Raw genomic sequence first — 14,396 nt, forward strand, 5'->3', positions numbered from 1 at the left:
ATATATATATATATATATATATATATATATATATATATATATATATATTTTTAAGCAGAACAACTGCAATTGTCTTATTTGAAAACATATTTCAAACACAGTGGAGATGCAAACAGAAGTGCCTGGAAACCATTTAAGAAAACCATTATTGGTGGTTAATCAAAGAATACAAATTATTCAATGCTATCCCTCTTTTGGTTCAAAACCCTAACTACACTGGTCCAGATACATACATAGTCGCTAGTAAATGTGGAAATTGTTTAAAAGTTCATACATGGCAGGAGCTAGAGAAGCTTTGATTTTAACAATGAAATGCTTTTCTTGGCTTATGTGAACTTTAATTGCTCAGAGAATGCATTATATAAATAATTAAAATAAGAATTTTCCTAGGTGAAAAAAATGTTTGAAATCTACCAGCCATTATGATAATATAGCAACAAATACCGCTGATCGACTATAACTGAAGTCAGTCTCTCAGGATTTTGATCTATTAGTAGTTCCTAAGAGACCCTTAGATATTTGCATACTATCATACCTGTGTCCCAGGGTAGCCTCACCTCTGGACATTCCTGTTAAAATGTTAAAAGGCCAGCCACAAAGCAGTGTTAAGAATGAAAATGTATAACCTACATACCGGGCAATCTTGCTTCTCCATGAAATGAATTGCTTGTGTTTCTATCAAGCCATACGTAGAAATGTACTTTTACTTCCCATCTGACTCAGTTCTAATGAATCTACAATACTGATGTAATGCTTTTTAATGTGGATCTGTTTTCAATTCACCGCAGATGTGGGACACTATTATAGCCCTGGGGATTATCAACTTTAAAAACAAATCGCTTTTGGGATGATAAGTCGAGATGTAGTAACTGCTTCCTGAGGCCTATCTGGGGTTCATTCCAAATGCTTAATGTACAATATAATCCCTTGACAGAAAAAGGCATTTTTTCCCCCTTAGGTTCTCAGGCTTTAAATCAGTGCTGGGAGATACATCCCAGAGAGTTTAAAAATAAAATCGAATCTTATTAAAAATGTTAAAAAGTGATTAAAAAGTTCCTTCATCTAAACCAGCCCCAGTGGTACGCTTGATTAATTGAGTATAGTTAGCTTCCAAATTAAAATAATGTTTTTCTGGTTCATTGTTTTCTTGGCTCAAGGAAGGCTAAAGGCAGACTATTCCAAGACTTCCTCATAGTAATGTTCAGAAACTAATTTAACATGATAGGCCTAATGTTCTTACATTAGTGTTTATAAACGCATGACTGTCCAGTTCTCAAAGAGGTCTTTCTCTGCTGGGATTAATGGTGTAAGTTTGCTATAATGTAGCAAGGCTTTTACTTTGATCTCACTGACACAGACACTCTTTCTAACAAGGAAGACTGTAAATCATCCATCCTATGTGCCTCTTGTCCACATCCTTCTATAAATCCAATATAGGAAGTCCACCCAACATGCTGGGGGCTTTCCTTTGGGACTAAACAAAGCCATGAAAGTTTTGGGAGGCCTGTTTGTCAGTAATCTCTTGCCCTTATCATGGTATTGGTGCAGCCTTTTTTCTAATAATAAATTCCTCTGATGATAACATTTACCTCAGTTTTCCTGATCCATTCCTCATTTAATTATTGCTGCCTGCTCATGCCCAGCTAGCACCTCTCCACTTCCTTCTGAGTGATCCTTTGTTTCAATTTTTCAGAGATTAGGTTAAAAAGATGGACTTTTGTTTCAGAATTTTGCTTATTAAAAAAATAAAAACCTAGGGTTGAAAGTATTAAATGGAAATGAATAATGCTAAAAACAGGTTTTTTTGTTTTGTTTTTTGGATGGGGGAAGGCAAGGCAATTGGAGTTAAGTGATTTGTCCAACGTCACACAGCTAGTTAAGTGTCAAGTATATGAGGTCTGAATTTGAACTCAGTTCCTCCTGACTCCAAAGCTGGTGCTCTATTCACTGCGCCACCTAGCTGTTCCTGAAAACAGGTTTTGAAACACATAATCCATAGGAATTGGATCATCCAATCATTTTCCTACAAGGAGAAAGCATGGTTTCCATAGCATATGCTGTGGAGCTACTCTCCCAACCCCCACTTGCACTGGTAGGTTAGTTCTTCAGTAGCTACTTAGAGAGTAGCTACTATGTCTTCCTTTAGGATTCTAGGAGAGATTTGAGGAGTTAGAGGTAGTTTTTTTTTTCTAGACCATTTTTTTTTTCAGTTCATTAGTTTTATCCCAATAATTTTCAGTAATACATATGTCAAAATTCTGTAATGTGGTCTTGTACATATTTCTTTTTGCCAATATTTTAGCATTTATCTACAGTCTTTTTATACCCGTGATACTGGTATTTTTTTGTTTGTTTGTTAACTTCTGATCTTCTTCTTTCTCTGTACATCTTCTCTGCTATGCCTTTTCCAGTTACTCTGATCTATATCTGACCACTGTGTCCAGAAGGTTCCAGAGGAAAAAGTGAGGCTGGTGACTTTACACAGCCCTCTCCCACTTAAATCCAATTCACTTGCAAGTTATGGCATCATCTTCCTGATGCCTTGGTGTTCTTTGAGAAGGAAGGACAAACCACACAATATCTTCTCTATCATATCTGACTTGGTGAATATAACACCTTCCTAGGCTTCTAATCATTTGGAAACTGTTCTATTCAATTTTCAAGACTTTAGGCTAATAGATGTTTCCCAGTCTTTTTTTTTTTTAAAGCACAAACCAGGAGTTGGTCATCATTTTAGGCAGGCATTCAGAAATCCAAATCTCCATGTCAGATACCACCATCTTACCCAGAAGCCCACTACTCAAAGCAAAATTTGTCTTGTGCATACTTTACCTCCAATAGCAAGCAGTGAAAAAAATACAAACTGTTTTTAACTTAGTCTATTGGCCAAGACTGTTATTGTTGGCAGTATTTACTAGAATTTTTCAAGTCACAGAATTTATACACATATGCATTACCCAAAGTAGGCAATATAGAGGTAGTTTTTTTTTAATGCTAGTGTTCACATGAATTCTCAGTGGTATGCTTCTCTCTCATGATTCTCAGTTCATATTCATTAGTTAGACTTAGTTTTCTTTAAAAAAAAAAAAAGTACTTACAAAATAGCCTTTAAAACAAGTTACCTTTGTGGCTGAATTATGCTGCCTCTTCTTTCCTCCCTCCCAATTCTTTCCTTACCTTTCTTTCTTTCTTTTTTTGCAAATGAATTTATCTTCTAAACCTATGTTGCCCTTCATGAACCTGTCTCTCTGCTTGCCAAAAAGATTGCTAGCTGAGGTGTTTTCTAGGTTCCACTGTATTCCTCATGTTGGTGACTGCTTTATATCTATGATAGGGTGGCTAGATGGCTTGGTGCATAGAGTGCTGGATCTGGAGTCAGGAAGACCTGAGATCAAATTTGACCTCAGATACTCGCTAGCTAGGCAAGTCATCTGTCTTAATCCATTGGAGAAGGAAATGGCAAACTACTCTAGCTTCTTTGCCAAGAAAACCCCATGGACTGTCCATGGGGTCACAAATACTTAGTCACAACAGAATGACTCAACAACAAGAAATTTTATCTGTAATAGTTGTCAAAAATGGTGATAGTTCATATATAGATATCTTTTCCATTATCCATATCAAATTACTTGAATAGGCCATATTGATATTGTTCTAATAGTCCCTGTTATCTTCTTCCCATGCTTATCCTAATTTAGTTGTGAATCTGACCTTTGATTATAATGGATAGCTAATTTGGGAAAAATGACACATTGATAGATAACCAGTCATTTTCTTTCTGTTAAAATAGTCAGTTTCTTTAGTGTGTATGTGATGTTAATTGGTGCTTAATATATTCAACATATTTTGGCTTTCTTCTTAGTGAAAGGAGTTATAATATTCAGGTGTAAGAGTTTTGGGTAAGTTATAAATCTTTTGCCTCTTTCATTTGTTAACTCTGAACTTTATTTTCTGACATTTTTGGAAGTCCACCCTATGTCTACCTGAGTAATGAACTTACAGACTATTAGTGTATATGTTGATTTGGTTTAGAAAATTGTCTTCATAGGACATCTTCATAGTTTCTCAACTCCTTTGTTTTTCTGGAATGAATGATGATGAAGGTGGTGGTGCATATTCTATAACGATCTTCATGATGACCTTTTTGCTTTTCTTAGTGAGTACCACAAATTGTTTCATAAAGAGTTATTTTTTTTGGTCTTCAAACATTCTAGGAAACCAATTCTGCCATTTCCTTTATTTGACTTTCCATTTAGATCAACATGTGAGACATCCTTCTATTCAATCCCCTGCAGCTTCCTTATATCTTCTGGTTTTCATTTATAGGAAGATTATCAACCCTGAGAGATTTAAAGTCCTCCAATAGTAAAATATGATGTTGAACTTTGAAGCAGGAAATTCCAAGTTAAAATCTTGCCTCAGAAATTTACTAGCTGTGTAATTAGGAGCAAGTGACTTAACCCCTTTGAGCCTCAGTTTCCTCATCTATAAGACAGGAACAATATAGTACCTCTTCCACAGGGTTGTTGTGAGGTTCAAATGAAATAATGTACATAAAGTGATTTGCAAATGTTAAATGCCAGTGATCTTCAGCAATGTAATATTTTTCTTTAATTTTTAAATTAATGCTTTTTTAAGCATTTCATTTATACCAAATATATTTCTATCCCCTCTCCTACTCAATGAGCTTTCCCTTGTAAAAAAAAAGAAAAAAAGAAAGACAAAAATGTTTAAGTAAAACCACCTAATATTTTGATTTCTACTAACATTGTATGCACTATTCAATGACCATAGTCCCCATCTCTGCAATGAAAGGAGGTAAGTATTGCAGTGTAATTTATTATTGCAACATTTCATTAGAGCAAAACAATGAGTATCTCCTGACATTTGTAATAATGGGATTGCCCCTGAATTTCAAAGTATGCATTATTCAAAATAAGTTGATGGAGAGAGGGCTGGGCACCGAGTCAAGGGGACCTAGGTTTAAAGACTGCTTCTAGCATGTACAAGTTGTGTGATGCTGGTCAAGACATCTAAAAATGACAACAGAAGCAGCAACAACAATAACAAGAATAAAGCCTGATTCCATTATTTTAATAGAAGCTGTTATTTCAGAATAGTCTCTAAGCTCCATCTAATGAAAAAGTTTGAAAATATAGAGACTTAGTTGCAGAAGTCAAAATCATATTCAACATAGGGTACATATTAAAGCCCATCATCCTCTGTGCTATTGGTGTTGTCTTAATTTTGCTTCCAGGGAACCCCCAGAACATACTCCAATACTTTTTTCAATTAAATAAAAAACAATTATCTTATCCATGTGTATTGGTCTACAGAACATAAAATATAAAAGAATCATAGCCCAGAAGTAACTCTTCTCAGAACCATTCTGTATGAACGCCATTGAAATAAAAGTTGAGAAGAATGAGACTGATAAAAGTAACAACAATAATAATGACACAGTCATTTATATAGCATTTCAATGTGGACAAAGAGTTTTAACATTCTCTTATTTTATCCTCAGAACTTATTTGAGGTAGGTGCTATTATTCATTCCATTTTGCAGATGAGAAAACTGATGCCTATAGTACAAATTATTCTAATGACAGGTCTAACACTTTATCTACTGCCTCATGTTGTTACTGACCTCTATCACTGGAGGAAGTTTCCATCCTAGCAGGTTCACGTAATGATGAAACCACAAAACCTGATTTAATTTTTTTTTTTTAAAGCACCAGCATGTGTTAGAGGAACTGGTTTTCCTAGTTTTTTTTTTTAATATGACTTCAGTTTTTCCATGCTGAGTCTTGAAAATAGCACACACAAACCTGGAAAGACTTATGTGAACTGATAAACCAGGAGAACACTGTACACAGTTACAGCCACATTGTGCGGTGACTAACTTTGATAGTCTTGGCTCTTCTCAGCAATGCAAGTTCTAGGACAATTCTAAAAGACTCATGATGGAAAATGCTATCATCATACCGAGAAAAAATCACAGAGTTTGAATGCAGATCGAAGCATACTATTTGCTCTCTCTCACTCTTTTTTTGTTTTATTTTGTTTCATTTCTTCATTCTGGTGGTTCATTCCGTTGCTTATAATTCTTCTTTGCAACACAACTAATGTAAAAATATGTTTAATCTGAAGTTATAGGTAGAGCCCATATCAGATCGCAAGTCATCTTGGGAAGAGTAGAGGAGAGGAAAGGGGAGAAAATTTGGAGCTTGAAAGCTTGTGGAACTGAATGTAGTAAACCAAAAATAAACAAACAAATAAATAGATAAAAAAAGAAAATGGTACACACAAAAATGGCAGACCAAACAGGTCTTCCCTCTTAAAGATCCCATTTAAGCTAAGTAAAACTTTAAAACATGAATGAGAATACTAAAGGTTAGAAGTAAGGAAGAAACTTTGGTGAAAATTACTGAAATAATGATGTTAAGTGAAATTTAAAAAAAAATTAAATTAAAAAATAAGTACCTTAAAAAAAGGCACTAATGCCATGACATTAGTACTATTATTAGTGATTTACATTTGTATTACATAGAGAATGGAGGCATGGTATATGGCTATAGAGCTGGTCTTGGAGGCCAGGAAAACCTAGATCCATGTCATATGTCTGATACTGACTGTGTGATCCTGAGAAAGTTACTTAATTAATCTCTCAGTGGCCTAAGCAATTTTCTAAGACTGTGAGTTGTAAGAAAATGCCAATTTGAATTGATAGAGAGAATTTCCCCATTAGACAGTTCTCTATATCAGTAAAATCACAGTTTCTATCTCTGTTCCCTATTACATAAATCCTTCTGAGTATCAAATGCTTTGCCCATATTACATCATTTTATTCTAAAATAACCTGGAGTTTATAAAAGTATTTTCCTCATTTTATAAATGGAGAAATTGAGTAGAGGTTAAGAAACTTTCCCAAGGTCACACATTTAGTACGTTTAGCCAAGACTCAGTTCCAGATTCTCTGATTCCAATTTCAAGACATTTTCTCTGATACTATGCTTTGATAAAATATGAAAGGACATAATCAATAAAATCTATTTGTGAGGAGGAAGAAATTACTCTAAAATTATATCCTTGTTAAATTTAATCCTCATGAGTATTCTTCTGGGAAAGTTTAGATGTAATTCTGGTTTTAGAAAAACTGCAAAATGTAGACCCCCAAATCAAAATGAGAAGAGGGCTTGGTAAAAAAGAATAGTCTTAGTTTGAATTCGAGATAATGAAGAAGCAAGAGAATTACACTTTTCAAAATGAAGTCACCCAGTTAGGTTATATATGGTGCAACAATCTTGTGATGTGGCCCCAAGAAATAACTTCTCAAAGACTTAGAATTTTCCAATTAAAAGCAGATATCAGTGATTTCAAGAATAGTAAGGGGGAAAGAGACACATCTGCTGCCATCCACAATCACAATTTGGCCAAATTTAGCAACCCAGGAAGCAGCAGCTGATCTGTTTTTCAATCCCCTACACTGCATATGCTGTTTAGGTTATTTTCTTTACATCTGATCCCTCAGATTCTCCCATGAGGACTGAAATGCATATCTAAGATGGTTTATAGTTATGTAATATACTTTTGGGTTTGGGAGTCAAGATTATCATGTGTGTGCATATCATATAGACGATAATTTCCTTGGGAGAAAAATGTCATTAACATTTTTTTCAATGACTATTAATTGATTTCTTCAGTGAATCAGCTGACTTTCCATTTGAGGCAGCTGTCAACATTTCAAAACAGAGCTAAAACTAAGGAGGAGCAATTGGGGCTTTGCCTGAGCACCAGAAATTTAGAATATATATTTTTCTAGGCTCCCTCTGTCCCTGTAGCAGCAGTGGTTTCAATTTGGGGTGGACTTCTTCCCAAGAGCACCTACTCCAGAAGACCTCCCTACTTCCTTCCCTCTTCCCACTTGTCCCAGGTAAAAATATTGCTAGTTATAGCTCAATCTCAAAACAACTACAAAAAAGCATTGAAAGATTATTCTCAGGTTATTGATCCATCAGTGAAGATTGGCTAAACAGAAGCAACAGATTCTAGTTTATATACACACATATATTAATAATTATGTATATAATTATATACATAATTATATATCTAATCACATCCAACAATCCTCAAGGTACAGTCGAGAGAACATCAGCTCTAAAGTCAGAGCCAACCCAGGCTTACATTTTTTTCTCTGACCTGGGCTTACCACTAGTTTGTCTTAGTTAAGTCATTTAATTTCCTTAGGCCTCAATTTCCTCATCTGTAAAATAAGGGGTCACAGAGCAAGTAAGTGTGAAAGGAAGGATTTGGATCAGGGTCTTCTTGATGGCATGGCCAGTCATCTTCCCCACAGGCAAGTTGCTTCTCAATCTACAAGAACAAGGTGGCCACTAAAGTCCCTTTCAGCTGTGCATCTATGTGCCTATCAAGCAGCTACAATGCTCAGTACTAGGAACTGGGGCTATAAACACAAAAGAAAAAGCCATCTTTGTTCTCAAGGAGTTTACCTGCTATAAAAGGACAAATGACTCAATGTTTTCATTGTGAATTTAATCAATATCATTAGCAAAAAGGAAACATCTGTAAACATCAAAAGCAATAACAAGAGTGAACTTGACAGCCTTTTCTTATCTTATAATGGTACAAATAAATCTTTTACATAATTCAGTGTTCACACATCATTTTAAAATCTACTTTTCACTTTGAATGACTTTGGATGGACCTCTTTTTATTTTGGCAAATTCTTCATACTTGTCATTCTTAATGACAATATAATGCCCCATTGCATTAACTTGACACATTCTGAATTTGACTGACTAATGAATTATTCATTTGATTATTCATTTTTCATCAAGTCATTAACATATATTCACCTTCCTTTCACAGAATTCATAGATAATGATTCTTAAATAGAAACATCAGTCAGTAAGTTAGAAGAGATAGACATGTATATATACAAGACCTGCCCTAAGAACTTTGAAGTAGGTGACATCATTTGTCTTAGTATGCTCTTTTCATTTCTTCTTCTACCAGTTTCAAATTTTGCCTCTATTACCTTTCTAACTGGGTGACCTTGGGCAAGTTACTTAAGCACTCTGGGCCTCAGTTTCCTTATCTGTAAAATGAGGGGATTGACTAGATGGTCTATGAAGTACCTCTAGAACCATGATCTTAATGATTCTTTCCCCTTCATCAGCTCTCTATCTCCAACCCTATTCCCAGGACAATCATTTGGAGAATAACACAAAACCCTTTCTGGAAAGAATGGGATCATATGAGAACTAAAGGTCGTTGTCATGATAACTGCTCTAGAAAGAGGATTTGTGCTAAAGAGATCCATTAAGAAAATTTCAGATATGTATGTAGGCCTATGTCTAACATATATTGGACTCGTCCTTCTCCAAACTAGAAGTAGAAATAGGGACTTGATTTGTGATTTCATTCATTGTTGAGGACATCCCTGTACCAATTCAGGCCAGCCTCTTCTTGGATAATTACCTGACTGAATTTTTCTCAGAGCAACAAAAGGCTAAGTAACTTGTCAAAGGTCAATATGTGTCAGAGGCAAGACTTGAACCAAGATCTACTTGGTTCTGCTATACCCAACAAACCAGAACTCTTACAAATAACAGTTATAGCCATAGTCTAGAGATGGTGTTTTGTATTTTCAAAGCATTCTTTTGGGAGAAATATGCATTTAGGTTGCAGTAGTGATTAAAGGGAGGAGGCATGTTCAAAGGAAATGGAATTACAGAAATGTAGATAGTCAGGCTTAGCTTGTGCCTGGACTAAATTTCACAATATCAGAGTTCTCTGTAAAACCCAAGATAATGGATTCTTTGCAACCCTGAATCTTTCTTTTATCAAGATATAGGTGCTGCTATGGAAGGTATGAGAAATTCTTGTGCCTGTGAGCTCATCAGCCCTACATATAACAAACACAAGGAATTCAAAGCTCTTCTTCAAGGCCATATTGTAAAGTGGAAAAAGTCTGAAAGGCTGCAAAATAAATGATTTAACTGTTTCGTACTCAAGATTACTCTCTAAGACTATAAATTTCAGAGTTGGTAGAGATTTGCATTAATAGAAGGAGCTCTCCTCACCAGGAGCATCTCACTCATGATAAATCAGGTCTGGCTAAAAAAAAAAAAGGGGAGGAGGGAGATGCCCACTTGAATACTTCCATTGTGGAAACTCCCTCCACTTAAACAGATTGGCAAGGGCTCCATAATCTAGCTTTGGGGAATTGCATGAGAAGACAGACATGTTAAAGGATTTGCCAAGGGTCACACAGCAAGTAAAGTGTGAAAGGAAGGATTTGGATCAGGTTATTCTTGATGGCATGGCCAGTCATTTTTCCTGCAGGCAAGTTGCTTCTCAATATACATCACATTTCCAGAATATCTAAACAAATGTAAATAAAATCTAAAAAAATGGATACACTGACACTAATTTTCTTTTAAATAGTCAAAGTTGGGGCCAAGAAATAATGTCCCACATACAAAGATGTACACAGAGATGTGTGAATATGCCGCCACCAAGTTTTATAATTCAGAAAACTTGAAACACTTCCTAACACGAGGAACTGGGGTCCCCCCCCCCCGTGCTTCACTTCAATGCAAAGCTGGTTTTGATGGTTGAATTATAAACTCCTAAAAATCAAGGCCTGTAACGAAAATGCTGACAGACGCCTCACTACAGCAGTGCTATTGGGCACGGCTATAGTCATCAGTTTTAATGAGAGCTGTTAATATCACCTCCATCAAAATGGTTGCCCAGGGCTGACTCGTTGGGCTGTGCACAGGTGTTCTCCGCCAAAAGTGTAATGTAGGTTATTACATTATCAATGAGGCACAGATGTGCGTTCTGTCTGAACTCGAGGTGTTGTTATTGCCAAGTGCATAACTCTTTCAGCAGGTCCCTGGTCTGTTTGTATCAAGATGCTGTTCCAGTTCAGTGAACCTGAGTACTGCCTTCTGGTTCCCCAGGACATGACCATTTAGAAAATGAGCTTAAGAATGCAAGAAAACTGGACATGAGAAAGACAGGTAAATGATTTTTTAAGGCCCCTAAACACATTCAATAAAGTTTTCTTTCTTTTTTCTTGAGGACAAGACCAAAGTGATGTACAGTAATTTGCTTATTTGTTTGTACCTTCATTTATTCATGCATTCATTCAAACACCTACCAAGAGTAGGTGAGTGCTCTTTGGTGGGTGCTGAAAGTGGTACAAGAACCATCTATGGTCCCTGCCTTGGGGAGCTTGGAATGATTCTTCTTCTGTTTCATTTCTAGTTTTTCTATTTTATTTGTTTAGAATTGGTCTCTAGCACACACACTTTTATTGCTTTTGCTTTACTTTCTTTCCTTCTCTAGCTGGAGTGTTGATTTTTTTTTCTATAGAGTTGGCTGTTTACCCAGTGACTTTATCCCTGGCTTATTGATGGTCCCTCCCACTCCCAGACCCCCAACTGGCACCCCCAGCAACACACAAATACCATTCACTGAGTTTATTGTTAGAGAATTTTTGTCACTGGGATCCATTTAGCTGGAGGTTGGATTTGCCTTAGAGCCATAAGCCTTAGGCTCTCCATACCAGACTATGACCTAGGCTGAACAAGGCCATACCGTGGTTAATGCCTGGGTTTGAGAGCCTGATTAGCAATGAATCAAAGTGCTCATTAAAAATATTCCTTTTGCCTCTGTTATCTTAAAATTAAATTATTTTACTTCAATGACCTTTTTCCAACCTATTTTCTGCCTTTTCTGTCTCCCCTATCTTTCTAATTAGGAGGAAAAATAAAAGAAAAACAAAACATTTGTAACAAATATACACAGCCAAGCAAAACAAATTCCCAAATTAGCCATGACCAAAAATATGTATCATTTTATCTCCTTAGTCCATCACCTGGTGAGTAACATGAGTTACCATCACGAGTCCTCTGGAATGATGCTTGGCATTGCATCAATCAGTTTTCAATACTTTCGAAGTTATTTTTTCCTTACAATGTTGTTGCTATTATAGTCAATGGGCCACAATAGCATGTCTGTTCATACAAACAGGTTTCAAAGGAAGAAAGCTATCAAAAAGCATGATAAAATGCATTAAATCACTAATCATTAGATATACAAATTAAATCAACTTTGAGATTGCAATTTACACATACCTCACAGACTGCCAAAAATGACAAAAGAGGAAAATGACCAATGTTGGAAGGGCTATGGGAAATAATGCATTGTTGGTTCAACTGTGAATTCTGGAAAACAGTTTGGAAATATTATGAAGTTACCAGTCTGTGCAGCTATATCAGTGCTTGGCCTAGTCCTCAAAGAAATCTAAGGAAAATGAAAAGATCTCTGTGGTCTCTAAAAATATTTTAACAGAACTTTTCATGGTAGCCTCAAAATGGAAAGTAAGTGGATAACCTCCTTTTGGGGAATGCCTAAAGAAATAGTGTTATATAGATACAATGGAATATTATTATGTGATAAGAAATATTAAAATGGGCAATTTCAGAGGAAACTGAGAAGACCTTTATGAACTGATGCAGAATGAAGTGAGTAGATCTAAGAGGACAGCTTATGTAATGATAACATCATTACAGAGAAAAACAACTTTCAAAGACTTTAGAACTCATCAAAGCAATAATAAACCATCAATCCAAAAGAATAAAGGTGAAACAAATGATGCATTTAAAATGCAGAAAGAGACATATATTTTCAGACATTGTAAATGTAGGAATTTGTTTTTTCCAGACTATGTGGATATATTTAGAGAGGTTTTAAACAGATTTTTCCAGTGGAGGAGGTGAGTAGTGGGAGGAGCAGATTAATTTTTTAAAAATTTTGAAAAATAAAAATAATAAACTTTATTAATAAGTGTTGTTATTGTAAGAAGTGTTCTTTTATGCCAGCTTTCTTCACTCTCCTTTATTTCATATAAGCCTTCTAAGTTTCTTTGAAACTATCCCCTTCATCATTTCTTATAGCACAATAATATTCCATTAAATTAATATAACCATTTGTTCAGCCATTCCCCAATTGATGAGTACCCTTGTTTCTAGCTCTTTGCCATCTCAAAAAGAGATAATATAAATATTTTTTACATATGGGTCCTTTTACTCTTTCTTTGATATTTTTGGGGTATAGGCCTAATAGTGGTATGGAGAGGGTCAAATGGAACACTGAATTTAGCATGTTTTTGCTTCTACCTCATGTCTCCTGGTGCCTGTTAAGGACACTGCTTCTGCCTTTAATCTCACAGTGCCCATTAAGGATATCACTTCCATATCTACTCTCATTGTGAGGGCCATAGATCACACAATGACATGTTTTGTCGGACTTTTTGGGTCAATGAGACATGGTTCTTCAACAGCATAAGGACGAGTATGTAGAATTTATCCTGACTTTGAGAGAAGACTTAATGCTATTAAGTTAGGGTGGGGGTCAGCTCACTATCTAAATAGTAGCTGCTACAATGTATCAAATAAAAACCTGATTAATCAACAAAGAAAAAGACCTATCAGAATACCTGTATTCCACTCTTGTGGGCTTGTAAGGATGGTGGTAACTTACTTTCCAAGTGTATTTTCTTGGACTTCCTAATTCAAAATGCTGATTCCTGAGTAGAGAATGATGAATTCATGGTTTCTATATCAGTTCTTCTTCTCATTATTCTCAATTTGGATTTTAACCAACTATTGCAGAAAAGATACTGAAGATAAATCGAATTTCCCCTTCCCAATTATCCCCCAGAAGCCACTGCCTTCATTTTCTTCCCAGCCTCCATTATTCCTTTTCAATTCAGTGTTTTGACTGATGGTTTGGACGTGACAACGTGAAGGGGTGGCAAGTGGAGTTAACCTCCTTTGTCTGTCATTCCCAAAGGATGTGAATGTTGCTTGAGAGTATAGTACTGTCATTTCTGAAGCCTGACTCAGGGGCCATTAAAGATATGGTCCAGAGGAATGGATGTTCACTGGGCTGCTGCTGTTCTACATGGCTGGTCTAGTTATGAAATGAATCTCTTGACAGGCAATTTGCTTCAGTCACCTGTATCTGAAAATTCTTTGCTAACACTGCTAAATATGCCCAAACTCCTCCTTTCTTCCTGTTTTAGCTTTCCTGACATGTCTTTCACTTACTGCACATTGCCCTACTTTGGTTTCTTTTTGGTTCTTAAACTGTTCTGATCATCTCTCTTTTTTTTTTCTTATGCAGAAAGACACATGTTTTATAAGTAAGAGGAAGGCCAGAAATTAAGGGACCAAACAGATGATAAAAGGAAATAAATGCTAAATTGATATGCCAAGCTCCTCAGAGGACCAGATCACATGAAAAACTATGGTTGTTTCAGCATATCATGTCAAGGAGAATCTGAGGTTAGAAGAAAT

General features: G+C 35.8%; 1 protein-coding gene across 2 annotated transcripts in view; it reads right to left on the reverse strand.

The window, feature by feature from the left end:
- Positions 1-14,396, reverse strand: part of SASH1 (SAM and SH3 domain containing 1) — a 407,307-nt gene that overhangs the window by 310,995 nt on the left and 81,916 nt on the right. The window contains exon 1 of one of the 2 annotated variants that reach the window (XM_069069720.1): positions 635-773. The exons of the other annotated variant lie outside the window; for it this stretch is intronic. Coding sequence (XP_068925821.1) covers positions 635-655 — 21 coding nt within the window. The 5' untranslated portion in view covers positions 656-773. Of the gene's footprint in view, positions 1-634; positions 774-14,396 lie in introns of those variants that run through there. 2 annotated transcript variants of the gene reach the window in all.

Source organism: Petaurus breviceps, unplaced genomic scaffold (genome assembly GCF_028583685.1).
Source record: "Petaurus breviceps papuanus isolate PSGF00001 unplaced genomic scaffold, PetGlider_PUasm1.0 90784, whole genome shotgun sequence".
NCBI lineage: Eukaryota > Metazoa > Chordata > Mammalia > Diprotodontia > Petauridae > Petaurus > Petaurus breviceps.